Genomic DNA, 23,487 nt, shown 5'->3' on the forward strand with positions numbered 1-23,487 from the left:
ATTTTTTATTATTGTGTTCTTTATCTTATTGTGTTTTTTCATTCTGCATTGGATCTGGAGTAACAATTATTTCATTCTCCTTTACACTTGTGTACTGGAAATGACACTGAGCAATCTTGTACTTGAGTACGCATGTATTTAGCTAAACAAAATACTGTTTATCCAGGGCCAAGGTGCGAAACACAGTACCTATAGTCACACACGGCGCATATAGTTACCATCCAGCACATACAGTCGCAAAATAATGTTAATACAATAGTTATTACCCCTCAACCATTAGGCTTTTGAACAAGAGGGGACAACTTCACTCACCCCAAGACTGAACTGTTCCCACAACCTCTGAGATCACCTTCAAGGACTCTTCATCTCATGTTCCTGATACTTACTGTATCTCAATATTTTTTTCTTCCGTATTTGCACAGTTTGTTGCCTTTTGCACATTGGTTTCATCTGTCCTGTTGGGTACGGTCTTGCATTGATTCTATTATGTATCTTGAATTTACTGAATATGCCTGTCCTGTGAGGAGCGTGGCTTATCCTGATTATCGAAAGTCGCTTCTGTTGTGATTGGTTAGTTTAGAAACTGCAGCAGCTTTTCCCATTGGTTAACTGACTGGTGTCCAGTTTCAAATATCCTGGGTATATAGAGAGCACGTTTGGGAGATTCTCTCTTCCCTTTGTTTAAGGCAAGTGGTGCACATGGCCATCGGAAAGGTATGCTCTGCGTGCTCTTTTAACTAAGTATGTTTGTTGAATATTCAGCTTTGTAGTGTCTGTAACCTGGGGACATGAATGTATGGTCAAATAAATGTTTGTAAATAAATTATTAATATACTTATTCGAAGTAGGTGCTTTCTGTCTCACTTGCTAGACCTACAAACCTGATTCAACATCACAATGCCTACAAGAAAATGAATCTTAGGGTTGTATATGGTGACATATAAGTTCTTTGATAATAAAATTTATTTTGAAGTTAGAACACAAGTCACTGAATAGAATGGCCTAAAGATTTACACAGGAGATTCTGAATAAAACACACAAAATGCTGGAGGAACTCAGCAGGTCAGACAACATCTATAGAGGGGAGTAAACAGTAATGTTTCTTGGCCTAAAACATCAACTGTCTATTCCCTCCATAGATGCTGTCTGACTTGCTGAGTTCCTCCAGCATTTGGTGTGCATTGCTCTATATTTACATATCTTTTTTCTCCCCCTTGTGAAAACAAAGTGAAAGGAAGCTTTTTTAGAGTTTTATTTAACATAACATTTCTTGTAAAAATTGTGCATAACTCATGTCTAATTTATGTTTTTCTTGTGAATGCTGCTCATCTGTGCCTGTGATGCTGGTGCAAGTAAGGTTTTCATTGCACCTGTGCACACGCGGACTTGAAACTCAACTTTGAATTTTGTTTGACTTTAAAGTATATTTCTCTCAATAGTTATAAGTTGCTAAAGGTTCCCTGCAGCAGTTAAACTCTGTCTGACCTCAGGTTTGATCACCTCATAATTGCTATGAATCCCACTACTGACCCCAAATTCTTTAACACAGAATAATAATTTACGGTGCAAATACTTTCCCTTCAAACCATCTGTTAATTTTCTGACTGTAATAAATGTAAAAGTTTCGATGTATCAGGTGGGGTGAGAAGGAGGGTCCTTTAACCTGTTGCTATCAGCCTTAACCTTATCAGACAGTCTGCTCAGAGCAACGTTTGGTGCTTGCTGAGACCCAGGCTGTAGCATTCAGGAGACCTCATTCAATTTCAAGCCAAAGAAATAAGCTGATTTTCACGACATTTCATGGGTATGTGTGCCCCTGACAACAATAAACTTTTTTTTTTAAAGATCAGCTTTATTTGTCACATGTACATCAAAACATACAGTGAAATGCGTTGTTTTCGTCAACAACCAACTGGGTCAGCCTGCAAGTGTTGTCCTACGTCCGGCACCAACGTAGCATGCCTGCAACATACTAAAGCTAACCTGTACGTTCTTGGAATGTGAGAGGAAGCTGAAGCACCTGAAGAAAGCCCAGTTGCTCATGGAAGAACTTACAAACAGCTGGTGCTGTGGAGTGTTGCACTAACCACCATGCTACCAGGCTGTCCAACTTGAACAAGTCCCTTGCAGGTGCTGGGTGCTTGAAAGACTGAGGCTGCTAGTTCATTCTTTTTTCCGGTGCATAAGGCGCAGGAGTGGACAGCCAGTGACAGGACAGGTTGGATAGGCTACACCTACATTGACTGGAATTTAAGAGAAAGAGAGGTAATGGTCTTGAAAAGGTAAAGATTAAAGATGAGCTTTAACCCACCACCCAGGCCATGCTCTTTTCCCACTGCTGTCATCAGGAAGGTGGTACAGGAGCCTCAGGACTCACAGCACCAGGTTCAGGAACAGTTACTACCCCACAACCATCAGGCTCTTGAATCAAAGGGCATAACTTGATTTACCTTCACTTGTCCTGTCATTGAAGCGTTCCCACAAACTATGGACTCACTTTCAAGGACTTTTCAACACATGTTATCAATATTTATTAGTTATTTATCTATTATTATTTCTTTTTGTATGTAATACCCTTGTTAAGATTTTTACTGCTAGGCTGCAGGTATTTCATTTTAGTAGTTCTGTAACAGTAGCCTGTTCTGCTTTTAGCATGTTTGGGTTTGAACTAAAGATAAGAGGTTATGTTGTTCAACTTAGGAATATTGTGTCAGCCAATCAGGATGGTGGAATTGGGGGAGGGTTCTAGACAATGCCGGGTGGAGACGTTTTTGTGATGGACAGTGGTGTGGATTAGGGTCTTTTAGGTGGAAGCTGGGAGAGAACAAAAGAGAAGATGGCCGAGGATGCCATACCTGTTGCAAGGTGCTTTGAACAAATGAATGGGTTCAAGGGGGATGGAGCAATACTCCCATAAGAGAGCTCATTCTGTTTGAGATGGATATCAAGCAACATTAGAGTGTGGTGTGTGTTTTCATGCAGACCATGGGTCCGGCGTGGGAGTTAAAGATAATTTCAAGATGAGCTCCAACTTGAGTGCACATTTGGACGGGGTTAACTGTAATGGGCCCTTTTCTTTTTTTTCCTTTTTCCTACTAACTGTTCGATAAAGCTGAAATTCGTAAATATATTTCTTTATGCAGTGTCCAATCTGTTATTTCTTGCTGACAGCTAATTGTATGGAGGCAGTACTTACACAGTATTCATACAGATTGGGGTTCAGGTGGTCGAGACACCCCAGCTTCCAGTCATACTGACCTGAGACGTATGGAGTTTGAGCAAGGTGGTTTTCTCAATGCTGAGTCCAGTGGCTGTTAGCGAGGGGCTAATGAGTTGTGTTTCTGGAGATGCTTGGTAAAAAGGAGTTTCATGTATTTGCACAGTTTGTTGTCTTCTGCACTCTCATTGAAAACCCAAGTTGGGTAGCCTTTCATTGATTTTGTTATGGTTATTATTCTATGGACGTTGAGTGGTCCCACAAGAAAATGAATCTCAGAGTTGTATATGGTGACTTAAATGTACCAAGTTCCAAGGTTGTCAAGGCGAGGAGTGGTAGTGGGGACAATCTCCCACTACCTAAAAGTGCTCCTCATGGCATGTGCCTCAAATAGCCTCTGACAACCAACTCCAACTCCTGGCCTTCTCGTGTGGCTTAGCCCCTAAGCCTGGCAGAATTGTTTCTACTGACAGGAGAAGGGGCGAAGGCGGGTCCTGACGCCTTAAAACCAGTGCTTCGGGTAGATGGAGCTCGTCAGCCAGGGAAGGCAGTCCATCTAAGAGAGGGAAAACTCTGATTTCAAACCTCCGCTGCCTTGCAGCCATACCCACTCACGGGAAAGGCTTCGGGAGTAAACCCTGAGGACAAATCCGGAGCTGGAGTCCCTAAGGCAGTCTGACATTGCCTTCAACCTCGTTCCGGCAACTCCTGCGACGACACTGGTGCAAGCTGTATCGGCCCTTGCCCTTCCCTTGGACAACATCGGTGTCATGGAGAGGGGAGATTTGCAGCATGGGCACTGCTGGTCTTCCATACAACCTTGCCCAGGCCTGCGCCCTGGAGAGGAAAATCTGGTGTCGCCTCACCGTGATGGCACAACATGGAAAACAGCAGTCTACCGGTTATTAGACGCTACTCTACCAACACAGACTAAAGCAGATTTTCCAGGCGCAGATCCATGGTCTTGTGAGACTAACGGATGCCACCACAAATGTACATTGATAATAAAATTTACTTTGAATTTTGTTTGTCACATGTACATCAAAACATAAGTGAAATGCATGATTTGTGTCAACGACCAACAAAGTCTGAGTATATGTTGGGCGCAGCCCACAAGTATCACTATGCTTGAAAGGGTTAACATATGAGGAGTGTCTGATGGCTCTAGTCCTGTGCCCATTGGAGTTCAGAAAAGTGAGAGGGGATTTCATTTAAACCTATCGAATATTGAAAGGCCTAGGTCGAGTGTACTAGGGAGTCTAGGGCCAGAGGGCTCAGGTTTAGAATACAAGGATGTCTCTGTTACAGGGGTTCCCAGCCTGGGCTCCACAGACCCCTTGTTTAATGGTATTGGTCCATGGCATCAAAAAAGTTGGGAACCCTTTTTTCAGAAAAAGAGGAAGAGGAGTTTCTTTAGCCAGACAGTGGTCATCTGTGGAATTCATTGCTACAGATGACTGTGGAGGCCAAGTTAATGGGTATATTTAAAGTGAAGGTTGATAGGATCTTGATTAGTAAGGGTGTCAAAGGTCACAGGGAGAAGGCAGGAGAATGGGGTTGAGAGGGATAATTAATCAGCCGCAATGGAATGGTGGAGCAGATGTGATGGACCAAATGGCCAAATTCTGTTCCTGTCTTTTGGTCTTATCAAAGTACAAGAGTTAGGGTGTCATCGAACATAGAACACTACAGGACAGCACACGCCCTTCAGCTCATGATGTTGTGCTGACCTTTTAACCTCAGTCTAACTGTCCCTTCTACATAGCCCTCCATTTTTCTATCATCCGTGTGCCTATCTGAAAGTCCCTGAAATAATGTATCTGCTGTCTACCACCACTCATTAGACCATAAAACCACATCTGTACTGTTCTGTAAAGCATTGTTCTGTAGTTTGCAAGGAGGCACCTACTGTAGGCGATTTAGGGTTGGGCAATAAAATATGGCTTTACCAATGACAGTTACTGTATATTCACTGAATGAGTAAAAAAATCCCAGTAGCACTACTCAAACGTCTGAGTCAGAATCTTGGAACCAGGCCGAACCATTTCTTTTTAATTTCAAATATCTCTACAGAATCACTCATTAATCACCTCTGCCCTAACAAAGATAGTCTCCATTTCTCATTGAAATCTGTTAAAATCATTCCAAAAACATTCTGATTTACAGGTTCCAGGTATGTCTCTTGGGGCTATTTGAGCAGTTGGCTTTACCTTAACAACTCTTCAATTCTCGAGAATCCTGTTATGTTTGAACAAACTTTGAAATATGTTTCTAAAGGTTTTTTGGTAATTTCCATAAGACATGGGATGGGAGTTAGTCCATTCAGCCCATCAAGTCTGCTCCACCTTTCAGTCATGGCTGAGTTATTATCCCTCTCAACCCTATTCTCCTGCCTTCTCCCCATATCCTTTGATGCCCTGACTAATCAAGTAATTCTGCTTTAAATATCCCCAATGACCTGACACCCACAGCCATTCTTGGCAATGAATTCCACAGATTCACCGCCCTCTGGCTAGAGAAATTTGTCATCTCTGTTCTAAAGGGACTTCCTGTGCAGAGGCTTTGCCCTCTGGTCTGAGTCTCTCCCTCCATAGGAACATCCTCTCCGCATCCACTCATTCTAGACAGAAGAGAAGCTGGAAATCCAAGTCTTGATGAAGAGTTACAGTCCAAAATGTCACCTGGTTATTGCTTTCCACAGATGTTGCCTGACCTGCTGAGTTAGTCCAGCATCTTGCCTGTGTTACTCTGCTCAAGCTAGGCCTTTCAACATTCATTCTTCTAAACTCCAGCGAGTACAGGCCCAGAGCCATCAAAAGCTCTTCATACATTTCAGTTCCTCATTTCCTTTTGAACTCACCGGGGTAGACCTGGATTTGGTCCAACAAAACAAAATACTAGAAATTAACCCTTTGTGGCAACCCACTTTGTACACAAGCGAACCGGCTCACAAAATAGCCCGCACGCAGGGAGAGACTTTTGTAATGCACCTTCGACGTCATTTCCGCCCGGAGAGGGCTGGAAGGGAACTGCTTAAAAGATAGTGCCACGAAGTTTGAATAAACGAATCTCGAGTGCGACTTACAGACTGCGTGTCGTTATTTCTAGCTCGGTGTTTAGCACATCGCTACACCTTTAGAGAACCGTTGTTTAGAATGTGTGTATTGTCATAAATGATCATCAGTAAGTAGTACTGGTTTATAGGGAATGAAATGAATTCTCACTGGTTTCAGTGATATTATTTTAGATAATTTTTTAATGGCCTGGCATGGATGCAGTGGCCTGAAAGGCCTCCTTCACTGCTGTAAATTTGATTAACTATCTGCACACTTTTATTTCCCAGCATCTAATAATGCTTCCAAAAGGGAACTGAATAGGTACTTGGGGAAAAGATACATTGCTACAGTGAATGAAGTGCAAAAAGAGAGCAAACTACTGAGGAAGTGTTCAATGTCCATTCAGAGATCTGATGGCAGAGAGGAAGAAACTATTCCTGAAACATTGAGTGTATCTTCAGACTCCCATACCTCCTTTCTGATGGTAGCAATGAGAAAGACATGTCCTGGGTGATGGGGGCCCTTAATAATGGATGCCACATTTTTGAGGCATCGCCTTTTGGAGGTGTCTTGGATGTAGGGAGGGTAGTGCCCATCATGGAGCTGACTGAGTTTACAACTTCCTGCTGCTTTTTTTGATCCTGTGCAGTGGCCCCTCCATACCAGACACTGATGAAACCAGTTAGAATGCTCTCCACAGTACATCTGCAGAAACTTGCCTGAGTTTTTGGTGATACACCGAGTCTCCCCAAACGCCAAATTAAATATAGCCACTGTCAAGCCTTTTTTTTGGTAATTGCATCGATATCTTCAGAGATCCAGGAACTTGAAAATGCCCAACCTTTCCACTGCTGATCCCACGCTGATGACTGGTGTGTGTTCCCTCGACTTCCTCTTCCTGAAGTTGACAATCAATTCACTGGGTCTTATTGACATTGAGTGCAAGGTTGTTCTTGCGACACCACTTCAATGTATGTTTTAATGTTTCAATGTACATGTGACAAATAAAGCTAATCTTTAAACTCTGAAGCAAAACACACATAATGCTGGGGGAACTCAGCAGCATCCATGGAAATGAACAAACAGTCAATGTTTTGGGCCGATACCCTTCTTCAGGACTTGAAACTGTAATGAAAGCCACTTGGGAACAACATTCTAGGTTTCTTTTAGGTTAGTAAATTAAACAATACAAGCAGGAAAATCAGTGAGGGAGTATTAATTGGAAGTATTGGCAGGTGTACCACGGAGAGCATTCTAACTGACTGCATCACCGTCTGGTATAGAGGTAATCTGGTAATGGGGGGGTTGGGGGGGGGCCACTGCACAGGATCAAAATAAGCTGCAGTGAGTTGTAAACTAAGTCAGCTCCAACATGGGCACCAGCCTCCATAGTATCCAAGACATCTTCAATGAGCAATACACAAAAAGGTGGCATCTGTTACTAAGGACCCTCATCACCCAGGTCATGCCTTGTTCTTATTGCTACCGTCAGGAAGGAGATACAGAACACTCAACAATTCAGGAACAGCTGCTTTCCTTCTGCCATCCGATTTCTGAACAGGTACTGAACCCATGAACACTATCTCACTACTTTTTTTTCGTTTTTGCACTACTTATTTAACTATTTTATATACTTACTGTAATTCATGTTTTTTTCTATTATTGTTTTATACTGCTGTCACAAAGTCAACAAATTTCATGACATATGCCAGTGATATTAAACCTGAATCTGATTCTGAATTTGAATGCAGACAAGTGTGAGGTTTTGTACTTTGTGAAGACAAACCAGGGTAGGACACCGCGGAGTGCAGTAGAAGAGGGATCTGGGAATACACATCCATAATTCCTTGAAAGTGGCATCACAGGTAGATGAGGTCATAAAGCGAGATTTTGGCACATTGACCTTCATGTTGTGTACAGGAATTGGGATGTTATATTGAAGTTGTATAAGATGTTGGTGAGGCCAAATTTGGAGTATTGCATGCAGGTCTGCTCACTGACCTATAGGAAAGACATCAATACGCTTGAAAGAGTGTAGAGAAAATTTACGAGGATGTTGCCAGTACTTGAGGACCTGATTTAAATGGAAAGGTTGAATAGACTAGGACTTTATTTCCTAGAACATAGGAGAATAATGGGAGATTTGATAGAGGTATACAGAATCATGAGGGGTATAGATAGGGTAGACGTAAGCGGGAATTTTCAACTAAGGTTGAGACTAGAACTAGAGGTCACATGTTAAAGGTGAAAGGTGAAATATTTAAGGGAAACCTGAGAGGAAAATTCTTCACTCAGACGGTGGTGCAAGTGTGGAACAAGCTGCCAGCAGAAGTGATGGATGTGCGTTCGATTACAACATTTTGGATAAGTACGAAGATGGAACCTATATAGAGGGCTATAATCCAGATGCTAGAATGGGACTAGGCAGAATAACAGTTCAGCACTGACTAGATGGGCTGAAGGTCTTGCTTCTGTCCTGTAGTGCTCTATGACTTTATCATTGGGTGCATGAAGTTGGTCTTGCTTAACACCCAGTTCGCAAGAAGACATACAGGAGAGATGACACAGGGCTTAAACTCCAAGACTTTCTCAAAGGGGGCGCCGTGGTCACGTAGTGGTTGGAGTGACGCTATTACAGCTTGGGACATTATGGAGTTCGGAGTTTAATTCCGATGCCGTTCTGTAAAGAGTCTCTGTATGACCTCCTTGTGGAATGCGTGGGTTTTCCCTGGGTGCTCTGGTTTCCTCCCACAGTCAAAAATGTACTGAGTAGGTTAATTGGTCATTGTAAATTGTCCCATGATTAGGTTAGGGTTAACTGGGGTTGTGGGGTTGCTGGGGTGGTGTGGCTCAAAAGGCTGGAAGGCCTACTTGGCACTGTATCGCTAAATAAACATAAATGAAGTAACTAATGGAGGATGAAAAAGAGAAAGTAGATGAAGCAATTCTGAATTTTCAGGGCTGTGTTGGCATGATGCCACATCTTCACTTAAAGGCTGTGGTAAGTCAATGTATGCTTGGAGGAAGGGCCGTGTATTGTGCAGCTGGAGGATACAGTATAGATCAGCACAGCACAGAAACAGGCCATTTGGTCCACAGCTTTGTCAGAATCAGAATCAAATTTAATATCACTGGCATGTGTCGTGAAATTTGCTGTTTGCAGCAGCAATACGTTGCAATACATAATAAAAACTGTAAATTACAGTAAGTATATAGTATATATTTATGAAGTGACTACATACTGTATATGAAGTATATATATTTATGAAGCAAAGAGCAAAGAGTGGGAATAAACGGGACCTTTTCAGATTGGCAGGCAGTGACTAGTGGGGTACCGCAAGGCTCAGTGCTGGGACCCCAGTTGTTTACAATATATATTAATGACTTGGATGAGGAAATTAAATGCAGCATCTCCAAGTTTGCGGATGACATGAAGCTGGGCGGCAGTGTTAGCTGTGAGGAGGATGCTAAGAGGATGAAGGGTGACTTGGATAGGTTAGGTGAGTGGGCAAATTCGTGGCAGATGCAATTTAATGTGGATAAATGTGAGATTATCCACTTTGGTGGCAAAAACAGGAAAACAGATTATTATCTGAATGGTGGCCGATTAGGAAAAGGGGAGATGCGACGAGACCTGGGTGTCATTATACACCAGTCATTAAAAGTGGGCATGCAGGTGCAGCAGGCGGTGAAAAAGGTGAATGGTATGCTGGCATTTATAGCAAGAGCATTCAAGTACAGGAGCAGGGAGGTACTACTGCAGTTGTACAAGGCCTTGGTGAGACCACACCTGGAGTATTGTGTGCAGTTTTGGTCCCCTAATCTGAGGAAAGACATTCTTGCCATAGAGGGAGTACAAAGAAGGTTCACCAGATTGATTCCTGGGATGGCAGGACTTTCATATGATGAAAGACTGGATCGACTAGGCTTATACTCGCTGGAATTTAGAAGATTGAGGGGGGATCTTATTGAAACGTATAAAATTCTAAAGGGGTTGGACAGGCTAGATGCAGAAAGATTGTTCCTGATGTTGGGGAAGTCCAGAACGAGGGGTCACAGCTTAAGGATAAAGGGGAAGCCTTTTAGGACCGAGATTAGGAAAAACTTCTTCACACAGAGAGTGGTGAATCTGTGGAATTCTCTGCCACAGGAAACAGTTGAGGCCAGTTCATTGGCTATATTTAAGAGGGAGTTAGATATGGCCCTTGTGGCTAAAGGGATCAGGGGTATGGAGGGAAGGCTGGGACGGGGTTCTGAGTTGGATGATCAGCCATGATCGTACTGAATGGCGGTGCAGGCTCGAAGGGCCGAATGGCCTAATCCTGCACTTATTTTCTATGACATTAAACAAGTAGTGCAAAAAGAGAACAACAGAGTAGTGAGGTAGTGTTCAAGGGCTAAATATCCATTCAGAAATCTGATGGCGGAGGGGAAGAAGCTGTTCCTGAAAGTGTGTCTCTTCAGGCTCCTGTTCCTCCCTGATGGTAGCAATGAAGAGAGGGCATGTCCTGGGTGCTGGGGGCCCTTAGTGATGGATGCTGCCTTTTTGAGGCATCACTCCTTGATGATGTTCTGGGTGCTGGGGAGGGTAGTGCCCATGATGGAGCTGAATGAGTTTACAACTTTATGCAGCTTATTTTGATCCTGTACAGTGGCCCCTAACATACCAGTCAGTGATGCAGCCTGTTAGAATGCTCTGCAAGGTACATCTGTGAGAGTTTACGAGTGTTTTTGCTGACATACGAAATCTCCTCAAACCCCTAATGAAGCACAGTCACTGTTGTGCCTTCCTTGTATCTGCTTCGACATGTTGGGCCCAGGATAGGTCCTCAGAGATGTTGACCCTCCAGATGTTGTACCTAACTAATTAAACTAGGGATTAAATGTCTAACTAAACTAATCTTTTCTGTTTACACAATGTTCATATCCCTTCATTCTCTACACACTCAATGCCTATCCAAGATTCCTTAAATGCCTCTATGTATCTGTCTCTACCACCACCACTGGCAATGCAATCCAGGCATCCACCACTCTCCGCGTAAAAAAAACTTGCCCCTCACATTTAAAACAACACTTCTTAAATCCCTCCTCACTGGTTAAGCCTCTGGTCATTTATCCATGGATATTCTTAAATGGCTTAGAACAGTTATTCCCCTATAACAATCAGGCTCTTGAACCAGCATGGATGACTTCACCCATCTCAACTCTGAACTCATTCCACAGCCTACAAGCTCACTTTCAAGGACTCTACAAGTCATATTCTCAGTTTTACTTATTTACCTTTTTATTTTGTATTTATACCACTTGTCTTCTTTTGCACATGGGGTGTTTGTCAGTCTTTATTTCTTCAAGTTCAGTTTCAAGTTTATTGTCATCTGACTATACATATATAAAATCAAATGACACAATGTTCCTCCGCACTATGGTGTGCCCACAAAACATATTTCACACACAGCACATAAACAGAAGAATTGCCATAATTAAGTTAACATAATTCAAAATGGATATAGTGTGCAGCAAAGGCAAGCAATAAACAGTAAGCAGCTTGTTGTCCTAGTGATGAGGCCTCAGCCGTGGCAGGGTATTCATTAATCTCACAGCCTGAAGGAAGAAACTGTTATGTGGAGTTTTTCATTGATTCTATTTTATTTCTCTGTTCTACTGTGAATGCCGACAAGAAAATTAATCTCAGGGTAATATATGGTGACATATATGTTCATTGATAATACATTTACTGTAATCTTTGTTAATGATCCTATGAACATTATGTTCACAAAGGGGTGGAACTAAGGATGGCACCAGAGGGCAACTTTGCCCAGCTCATCAGCGAAACAGTTACATTCTTCCTATTCTAATGTCTCTATTTTCCTTTTCAGTGTGACTAGAGTCCTATCGGGATATTTAATCTCCAGCGGCACTGAAAAACTGCTGTTATGCACAACGGCATGTTCCCATTATTGCAGCTTGCCAGTTGGTCACATTTCGGTATATCTAGGTTTGGCCTGAAGTTGGGTGACTTCAGGGCTTTGTGTGACTCTGGGGACGTGAATTTTCACGGGAGTCACAAACTGAAGCGTAGCAGGAGCCAGAACATCGAAGACAGTGAGAGTGGCTGCCAGAGGGCTCTGCACTCAGTTATCGATTTGCTGATTCTCGAGTAAGGGAACAAGAAATAAAAAGCAATGCTTCAGACTGACTGTAGAATGTTGTTTCCCCTGTCACTGTGGAAAGAGGAATATCTGTCTCTCCCTTGTTAGTGAGAGAGAGAGCCTGTGGGATGTTGAAATGTTGGAGTGAACAGTTCAATTTTGATGGATTGTAGACCACGGTCTCTCTTTGGGGCCTTTGCTGTTGCTTGCATGGAGATTGGTAGGGATGGTGACGCTTTATGCCAGGATAATTTGGGGGAGGGTTGATGTTGCTTGCTGCTGCCTGTGTGTGGGAGGGGGCAGGGAGCTTTGGGGTTCTTACATCCTTTTTCTGTCATTCATTCTTTGGAGGGTTTTCTTGTGTTTCGAGGATGTCTGCAGAGAGCAAGAATTTCAGGTTGTATATTGTATACATTCTCTGATATTAAATTGAACTATTGAAGTGCCTTTGTATAATTTGCTGATTCCGAAGAACCATATCAGTGCTACTGCGTTTCTCCTGTGCTGCGGAATAGCTGAAGTTTGTTAATTAAAGAGAGGTACTATACGCCTTTAAGAACTACTTCTCAATCACCAGACCCCATTAAATTATTTATTTTATTTTTTACTTAGAGGTATAGTGTGGAACAGGCCCTTCTGGCCCAATGAACTGCACCGTCCTACAACCCAGCTAAATTTAGTCCTAGCCTAATCACAGGACAATTTACAATGATCAATTAACCTACTAACAGGTACATTTTTGGACAGTGGAAGAAATCAGAGAACCCAGAAGAAACCCACGTGGTCACGGGGAGAGTGTATAAACTGTTAACAGTGCCAGAAACAAACTTTGAACTCTGACACCCCGAGCTCTAACATTGTCACGCTAACTGCTACACCACTGTGGTGCCCCTGATATTAGACCATAACACTATAAAACATAGAGGAATTCGGCCATTAGGCCCATCAAGTGTGCTCTGCCATTCCGTCATGTCTGATTTATCCCTCTCAACACCCTTCTCCTTCTTCACCTCATAACCTTTGACGTCCTGACTATTCAAGAATCTACGAGCCTCTGCTTTGAATATACCCTATGATGGCCTCCATAGCCGTCTCTGGCATGAATCCTACAGATTCACCACCTTCTGGCTAAAGAAATTCCTCCTTATCTCTGTACAAGTAGGACATTCCTCGATTCTGAGGCTGTCCTACAGTCTGTCTAGGTCTTTAATATCTGATAGCTTTAATGAGCTCTCCCTCATTCCAGTGAGTATCGGCCCAGACACTCCTCATATATTACCCCTTTCACTATGAACTCGTTGCCACCAATGGCATGGTCATACCTGGAGACTACCCCCAGCACATCCTCGGACTGTGTTGCTCATTGACACAAACAATGCAATTCAGAATCACAATCAATATCACTGCCATATATTGTGAAAGATTAAAGATTAGATTTATTTGTCACATGTACATCGAAACATACAGTGAAGTGTGTCCTTTGTATCCACGAGCAGCGCAGTCTGACAATGTGCTGGGGGCAGCTCACAAGTGAAGCCATGCTTCCGTCGACAATATAGCATCCCCACATCTCACTATCCCTAACCTGTACTCCTTTGGAATGCGGGATCATACCCACGCAGTCATGGGAGAAACATACAAACTCCTTACAGACGGCACAGGATTTGAACTTTAAACTCTGACACCCCGGAGCTTTAATAGTGACACACCAACCGCTATACTACCATGCCACCCCCGACATTAGTCCATAAGACATAAGAGCAGAATTATGTTTTAGAAAATAAATTAATTTGTTGCAAATTACTCAAGGCTAAGGATGGTGCAAGGTCTTTGAAAGTTTTTTTGAACTACACTCCTAAACTGTGGCATTCAATACTTAAAACTATAAGGGATGCAGACTCAGTTGACACTTTTAAACACCAGCTCAAAACCTATTTATTTAACCTTGCTTTTAACTAACATCTTTTTGTCTTTTATTTTCATGATTTTTTTTATAATTTCATTTTCTTGAACGCTATCCCATTGTAAAACACATCATCTGTATGATCTGTAAGTAAGGTCTTTGCGATGGAATGATTTGTCTCCCTCGATGCTGTTTAGAAGATGGTGCTGGAGCGAGGTTTAATCGAGTTTGTGGACTCTAGTTCATGTTTATGATGTGTTCTAGGTTCTGATTGCTCCGTCGTTCGCTGCTAGTTCGGGCGAATTTGAATCGGGGCAGCCTGCAGATAATGAACACTAAGCTGAACTGAAATATGCCTTTGATTTTGTGTTTCGATCCCATGTTTTCACTATTTCTTTTTGTTGTTGCTGTTTGCCTGATTTTTTTTGCATGTGGGGTGGGGGGGTGGGTGGTTTTTTTTTCTTTGAACAGGTTCCATGGTTCTTTGTTTCATAGCTGTCTGTGGGGAAGATAAATCTCAGAGTGGTATACCGTATAAATACCTTGACAATAAATGTACTTTAACTGTCCTTAATTAGTAACTGGTTCAAATATATTCAAAGGTTTCAGAGATATCACTGTGTTGGCCCACAGTTTAAAGCAAGGGTTCCCAACCTGGAGTCCACGATTAATGGCAAGGCTCCGTGGTTTAAAGTGAAGAAATGGGAGTAAAGTTCTGATGATGGATACTGGTTCTGAAAACATTAACTGTTCCTCTCCAAATGCTGCCTGACCTGCTGAGTACCTCCAGAAGATTCTGTCATTATCGAACAGTAGAATAGTAGTATTGAAGCTATTCCCAAATCGTAGAAGAATAAGTATTGGTCTCTTCTCACTGCTACCATCAGGAAGGTGGTACGGGAGACTAAGGTACCCACACAACCAGGTTCAGGAACAATTATTATCCCTCAAATATCAGGGTCCTGAACCAGAGGGGATAACTTCACTCAACTTTTTCAACCTAGACAAAACGAAAGAGATGATTGTGGATTCAGGAAGGCGCAGGCTAGCCACTCTCCATTGCACATCAATGGCTCTGCCGTGGAGAGAGTGAACAGCACAAACTACTTTGGTGTTCACATAATGGATGATCTAGCCTGGACACAGAACATCTCCTCACTGGTCAAGAAGGCACAGGAGCATTTGAACTTTGAGGAGATCGTGGTGTACAAGGCTCCCTGACCCCATTCTAACAACTTTCTACAGGAGCACCATCTTGAGTATCCTGACTGGCTGCATCATTGTGTGGTACAGAAGCTGCAAGGCAGCGGACCACAAGACCCCAGAGGATAGTGAAAACCACCGACAGGATCATCAGGGTCTCCCACCCCCCCCCCCCCATTTGTGCCATTTACTGAGAGCATTACAGACAAAGGGCCCGAAGCATTGTTGAGGATCCCTACCACCTGTCCCACAATCTCTCTGACCCACTACCACCAGGAAGGAGATACAGGAGCATCAGGACTGGGACTGCCAGACTAGGTAACAGCTTCTTTCCTCAAACTGTGAGACTAATGAATATCCTTCCACCACTGAGGTCTCGTCACCAGGATAGCGAGCTGTTTACTGCTGACTTGTCCCGTGCTTTACCACATGCATTTTGAATTATATTTTATTAACTTAATTATAGCATAATTTTTGGTTTATACGCTGTGTGTGATATATGTTTTGTGGGTACACCGTAGTCTGGAGGAATGTTGTTTCATTTGGTTGTAAATATGTATAGTCAGAAGACAATAAACTTGAACTTGAATTTCACTCGTCCCATCAATGAACTGTTCCCACAACCTATGGACTCACTTTCAAAGTCTTCAGCTCATGTCCTTGATGTTTATTGCTTGTTTGTTTGCTTGTTTGTTTGTTTATTTATTTATTTATTTTGCACTTGCACGGTTGTTTTTACACATTGGTTGTCCGTCCTGTTGGGTGCGGTCTTTCATGGATTCTATTGTTTTTCTTCGATTTACTGTGAATGCCCACAAGTAAATTAATCTCAAGGTTGTATATGGTGACATATATGTACTTGGATAATAAATTTAAACAATTCAACTCTCACTGGGGGTTACTTGGACGGCTTAAGGAATGCCAGATGGTCACCCGGAGCTTCTAATGTGACATCTTAGATTTCAGATACATTTATTTATCACATAGACTTTGAAACATACAGTGACATGCATTGTTTGTGTTAACACATGACACAACATAGGGATGTACTAGAGGCAACCTGCAAGTATCACCACAAACTCTGGCGCCAACACAATGCATGTGGCATGCCCACAATGTTTGTTCAGAAACATTGAGTATTACAATAAAATTATATTTCATGCGCACTGGACAGTAAAGTACAAGATCATAATGAGGTAGACTGTGAGGTCATGATTCTTGTATGGATTTATTGGCTATGCCACAAGAAAATGAATTTCAGGGTTGTATATGGTGACATATATGTACTTTGATAATAAATTTACTTTGAACTGGACCTGAACAAGTAACTTTTCCTCTCCAGAAACTGCTTGGCCTGCTGAGTGTTTCTAGCACTTACTGTCATTACTAAAGAGTAGAAGTTTCAGGAAGTACCTGAAGGCAGCACCGCTTCTTCCTCTTCCTCCAACACTACACGCTGCATGCAGTCCAGCTCCCAGTTGTGCACCTTGGTCATCCAGAGGGCTGGGATCAGGGTACTGTATCTGGAGCTTGCAGAAATAATACAAAATCTGGAGTGAACAACGGTTTTGAATCAGATGGAAAACAGTTCAGTAAAACTGCAACACACACAAAATGCTCCTCCAAGAGGACCACAGCCTTGTTGTGGTTTGGAGGCTTGCGTGCCTCAATGAGCCAGAGAGCTATGCTGGCTGGAGTCAGGGCTTTATGCTTTAGCTCTTGGTCGGGTCACTCATGCCAAACAGATCAAAGGGCAGAGTGGTCTGCTCACTGGTCCACCTGTCCTCCAGGTTCGAAGGTTCAGCTCAGGGCTAACAACCCTAACTGGTAAAACAAAATTGTTACAGGAGCAGCAGTGAAGAATCTTTCTACATCTGAGTGACCAAGGACAGACAGAGATGTAGCACCTTCATTACTGCCCTAATTGTCAGGGGTGTAACAGGCAGTAAGTAGACACGAAATGCTGGAGGAACTCAGGAGGTAAGGCAGCATCTATGACAAGGCATTCGACGTATTCCTCCTCATAGATGTTGCCTGACTCACTGAGTTCATCCAGCATTTTGTTTGTATTGCTCAAGATTTCCAGCACCTCAAAGTGCAAAGTGAATTTATTATCAAGGTACATATCATATATGTGACCAAATACTACACTGATATTCATTTCCTTGAGGGCATTCACAGAGGAGCAAAAGAATCAATGAAGAACTACACACAAACACTGGCAAACAACCAATGTGCAAAAGAAGACAAAGTATGCAAATAAAAAATAATAAATGAATAACAAATGAATAATACCAAGAACATGAGTTGTAGGGTCCATAGACTAACTTAGAAGTTACCATAGTGGTTGTTGTCTAACTTCAAGTTTAATTGCCATTCAACCATACGCATGAATACAGCCAAACAAAACAACGATACTCGAGGGGCCAAGGTGCAAAACAACACACACAAAATGGTATGTCGACTGTACTCATTTCCTAGATGCTGTCTGGCCTGCTGAGTTCCTGTAGCATTTTGTGCGTGTTACAGTGGGCAGAGGCTCCCCAAAACTGTGCAGCTGAAGATTGGAAACCTCGTTTTCTGCTGCATCGTGCAGATGGCAGTGTCAGAATTTGACACAAACAACATGAATCCGTGGATCCATTTGCCTTCTGTCAACGGTTCAGGCTGGTGGTCGTGATGTAGTAGCATAGGGAATGATGTCTTGGCACATGTTAGTTCCTTTAATATCTATGGAATATTGTTTAAATGCCACAAAGAATTCAGGTAGTTCTGAGGGTCGTGTCCAGAACTAGAAAGGCGTACCTAGTAAAGTGGTCACTGAGTATACATCAAAACAGTGAAATGCATTATTTGCATTAACAACCAACGCAGTCTGAGGATGTGCTGGAGGTGGCCTGTAAGTGTTGTTACGCTTCTGGTGCCAACATAGCATGCTCACAACTTACTAACCCTAACCCATCTATCTTGGGAGTGTGGAGGAAACTGGAGCACCCAGAGGAAACCCACATAGTCATGGGGAGAATGTACAAACTCCTTACAGACAGTAGTGAGAATTGAACCTCAATTCATGGTGCAGTAAAATGTTACACTAGCCACTACACAACCATGCCACCTGTTTTATTAAAGGAGATCTGAGGTGCAAGTTTTTCACACTCTTCTGAGGGTGCTTATCAGGAATGAGCTGCCATGGATGTGGCAGAGACAGATGCAATTACTCTTAAAAGAAATTTGGACAGGTAGGTATTTAAGGATACAAGCCTAATTCAGGAAATTGCAAGTTTGCAACATTGGTAGCACAGTTGGCGTGGACAGGATGGGCCAGGAGGTTGTACGATTTTATGATTGTTCGGTCAAATTACATTTAATAATACACTTGTGAAACACCTTGAAACACGTAAACTGTTGTAATAATACTACTGCTGACAGGCTCTCAGGTGACAGGGAATTTGAAGGGTATAATCTTTTACAAAGAGATTTAAAGATTAGCTTTATTTGTCACATGCACATCAAAATATACAGTGAAATATGTTGTTTGCATCAGCGACCAATGGAGTCCGAGGATGTGCTGGGGGCAGCCTGCAAATGTTGCCACGCTTCCGGTGCCACCATGACATGCCCACAACTTATTAACTAACTATAACCCGTACGTCTTTGGAATGTGGGAGGAAGCTGGAGTGCCCAGAGGAAATCCACACAGGCATAGGGAAAACATGCAAACTCCTTTCAGTGGCAGGAATCCAACCCTGGTCTCACAGCTGGTGCTATAATAGTGTTACACTAAAGCCTGATTTATACCTCTGCGGTAACTGGACGCCGTTACTTACGCGCGTTGTGAGCATTTATACTTGTGCGTTGGTGTGTCTGTGTCGCTCTGCAATTCGCGCACATCACGCATGCGCACACACCTGCCCGCGCAAGGCTTCATGGTCATGGTCATAGTCATAGTCATACTTTATTGATCCCGGGGGAAACTGGTTTTCGTTACAGTTGCACCATAAATAATTAAATAGTAATAAAACCATAAATAGTTAAATAGTAATATGTAAATTATGCCAGGAAATAAGTCCAGAACCAGCCTATTGGCTCAGGGTGTCTGACCCTCCAAGGGAGGAGTTGTAAAGTTTGATGGCCACAGGCAGGAATGACTTCCTATGACGCTCTATGTTGCATCTCGGTGGAATGAGTCTCTGGCTGAATGTACTCCTGTGCCCACCCAGTACATTATGTAGTGGATGGGAGACATTATCCAAGATGTCTCCCATCCATGGGCATGGTAGTCTTTCTTGGGGTAAACAAGAAGCGAGCGTCTTTTTTCATAAAAGCGAAATATGTCCTCCATAATTTCGGAGGTCTAATAAAGCTTTATGGAAAGCATTGCAGCCAGAGTTCCTTCCCTGCCCTTCAGTTGCCCAATGGGAGCTACTGCAGCGTAGGATGAAATGCGATGCTACCAAACGGACCAATCACAGCTGTTGCATTCTGCATTGCTGCAATGCGCGGTTACATTTTGGGAGAGGTGCGCGTCGCAGCAACACAAGCTCTCGCGTAGGGTTTGCAGCGACACATTGACGCAGAAGTATAAATCAGGCTTAACTGCTATACTACTGTGCAGCCCTCTTCTTGAAACTGTTTGATGTTATATGGAAATCTGTGCAGGAATGGGGGGAACGTACAAACTCCTTACAGACAATGGCAGGAATAGAAGCCCAATCCTCTGATCACTGGCACAGTGAAGCATTGTGCTAACCACTATGTTATGGTGCTGCCCCCAGTGTAAATTACAATCTCCACTGAAGCAGATAGGGGGGGCACAGTAGTGTAGTAGTCAGCACAATACTTTACAATACAGGCGACACGGGTTCAATTTCTGCCATTGCCTGAAAGGAGTTTGTATGTTCTCTCCGTGACCAGGTGCTCCACTTTCCTCCCCCGGTCCAAAGACATGCCGGTTGGTAGAACCATAGAACCATAGAAACTGCAGCACAGAAACAGGCCCTTTGGCCCTTCTTGGCTGTGCCGAACCATTTTCTGCCTAGTCCCACTGACCTGCACACGGACCATATCCCTCCATACACCTCCCATCCATGTATCTGTCCAATTTATTCTTAAATGTTAAAAAAGAACCCGCATTTACCACCTTGTCTGGCAGCTCATTCCATACTCCCACCACTCTCTGTGTGAAGAAGCCCCCCCTAATGTTCCCTTTAAACTTTTCCCCCCTCACCCTTAACCCATGTCCTCTGGTTTTTCTCTCCCCTTGCCTTAGTGGAAAAAGCCTGCTTGCATTCACTCTATCTATACCCATCATAATTTTATATACCTCTATCAAATCTCCCCTCATTCTTCTACGCTCCAGGGAATAAAGTCCTAACCTATTCAACCTTCCTCTGTAACTGAGTTTCTCAAGTCCCGGCAACATCCTTGTAAACCTTCTCTGCACTCTTTCAACCTTATTAATATCCTTCCTGTAATTTGGTGACCAAAACTGAACACAATACTCCAGATCCGGCCTCACCAGTGCCTTATACAAGGTTAATTGGTCATTGTAAATTGTCCTGTGATTAGGCTGGGTGGGTTGCCAGGCGGCGTGGCTCGAAGGGCCAGAAGGTTCTGTTCCATGCTGAATTTCAATAAATAAATAAAATGGCCCAGTGTGGCACCCATCAAGTACGAAACGCCCAGAATTATTGGGATTCATGCTGACTGGTTTCCTTTCACTGATCGGACAATTATTACAAGGGCCCACTTTAAGCTGGGACACCAGGATGGACAAGAGGTGAAGTGATATAAATTGATCCTTCAACAGAACAATACCAGAGATACTTTTTATTCAGATCCTTGCAAGTCTCAAGTGACAAGTTGATGGCTATCGACCTGAGAAACATGTACTCCCCTTCTCTAATTCTGATGCTGTCAAACTTCAGCGCCGGTGAAAAGCAGCGTGCTTGTATGGGACGGGTAACAAATCCCCTCCTGAGAAATCGTCCCCACAGATCGGCACAAAGCCCACTTTGTCTGTTTGGTGCATGTACACCTTGAGAAAGGTCACAGCATTAGAAGGAGTTCAGCTCTCCCGTAACAGCTTGTCAAGTTAAAGGAGGTTGAGGCGCAGCTATTCAGTAGCCTTCTGAAGGAGATGGGGTTCTCTGGGTGGAATAGGTGCCAGTCACACTAGTCAACAAAATGTGTGGAAGTCCAAAAGATTCCTAAACCTACAGTGCCAATTGACAGTCGTAGCAGAGATCGCCCTACAATGATCTGTTCCTATCTCAGCTCTTTTCAATGAAATGCAGTGATAGAGTCCGACAGTACAGAAACAGCCCTTCATGTGAATGCAGACCATTGTAAGATTTAAGATTTACAATTAGCTTTATTTGTCACATGTACATCAAAAACATACTGTGAAATGTATCACTGGGATCAATGACCAACACACTCCGAAGATATGCCGGGGGCAGCCCACAAGTGTCACCACACTTCTGGCGGCAAGATAGTGTGCCCGTAACCCTGTATATGAGGAAACTGGAGCACCCGGCGAAAACCTAAACGGTCATGATGCGAGCATACAAACACCTTATAGACAGTGGTGGGAATTGAACCTGGGTCTCTGGCGCCGTGACGTTGTTCTTTCATTGCCAGACTACCATGCCTTCCATTTTTGTATTTGCCTCTACTACTCCCATTCACTTCCCAGTACAGTTTGGTCACCCTGTCACAGGAAAGATGTGTTTAAACTGAAAGAGCCCAGAAAGCATTTATCAGAATCAGAATCAGGTTTATTATCACTGGCATGTGTCGTGAAATTTGTTAACTTAGCAACAGCAGTTCAATGCAATACATAATATAGAAGAAGAAGAGAAAAGTAATAAAATAATAATAAATAAGTAAATCATTGACAGTATACATATATTCAGTAGATAAAAAAATCGTGCAAAAAACAGAATACATATTAAAGAAATGAGGTAGTGTTCACGGGTCCAAAGTCCATTTAGGAATCAGATGGCAGAGGGGAAGAAGCTGTTCCTGAATCGCTGAGTGTGTGGCTTCAGGCTTCTGTACCTCCTACCGGATGGTATCAGTGAGAAAAGGGCATGCCCTGCGTGTTGGAGGTCTTTAATAATGGACACTGCTTTTCTAAGACACTGCTCCTTGAAGATGTCAGAATGCTCTCCACGGTACATCTATAGAAGTTTTTGAGTGTATTTGTTGACATACCAAATCTCTTCAAACTCCTAATGAAGTATAGTTGCTGTCTTGCCTTCTTTATAACTGCACTAATATGTTGGGACCAGGTTAGGTCCTCAGAGATCTCGACACCCAGGAACTTGAAACTGCTCACTCACTCCACTTCTGATCCCTCTGAGGATTGGTATGAGGCCGTTGCCAAGATTAGAGGCCCTGATTTATAATGAGAGGTTGTCCAGGCTAGGTCTTTATTCCTAGGAATGTAGGAGAATCCACCTTACAGAAAAAGTTTTAAGTCCTGAGAGGCATAGATAAGGTGGGGCAGCATCTGTCTTTTTCCCAGGTAAGGGAGTTCAAAACTGGGGGGCATAGGCCTGGGGTGAGAAGGGAAAGGATTATAAGGGACTTGAGGGTCAACTTTTCCATGCAGAGATGGTGAGTGTATGAAATGAGCTGGTTGAGGCAAGGCAAGTACAGCAGCATCGTTTACGAAGCACCTGGATAGGTACGTGGAGGGGTGGGGCTTAGAGAGATATGGGCCAAATGCAGGAAATTGGGACTAGCCGGGTGGGCACCATGGTCAGTATGGACTGCTTGGACCGAGGCCTATATCCATGCTGCATTGCTCGATAACTATATGAAGCTAAGTGTTCATCTAAGGTCTCATCTGCCCTCTAAACCTGGACATCAGCAACAACTGTACAGCCATTTCAGAAAGTGTAAAGAACATTGCTATGGATCTGATATCAATTGCAGGCCAGGGAAGGTAGG

At 43.1% G+C, this 23,487-nt stretch overlaps 1 protein-coding gene across 1 annotated transcript in view; it reads right to left on the reverse strand.

Moving 5' to 3' along the window:
• Positions 1–23,487, reverse strand: part of si:ch211-266k8.4 (TBC1 domain family member 9) — a 151,069-nt gene that overhangs the window by 23,357 nt on the left and 104,225 nt on the right. The window contains exon 10 of the mRNA XM_063063112.1: positions 16,942–17,057. Within this exon, the coding sequence (XP_062919182.1) occupies positions 16,942–17,057 (116 nt within the window). The remainder of the gene's footprint in view (positions 1–16,941; positions 17,058–23,487) is intronic.

This window comes from Mobula hypostoma, chromosome 11 (assembly GCF_963921235.1).
Source record: "Mobula hypostoma chromosome 11, sMobHyp1.1, whole genome shotgun sequence".
NCBI classification, from domain to species: Eukaryota; Metazoa; Chordata; class Chondrichthyes; order Myliobatiformes; family Myliobatidae; genus Mobula; species Mobula hypostoma.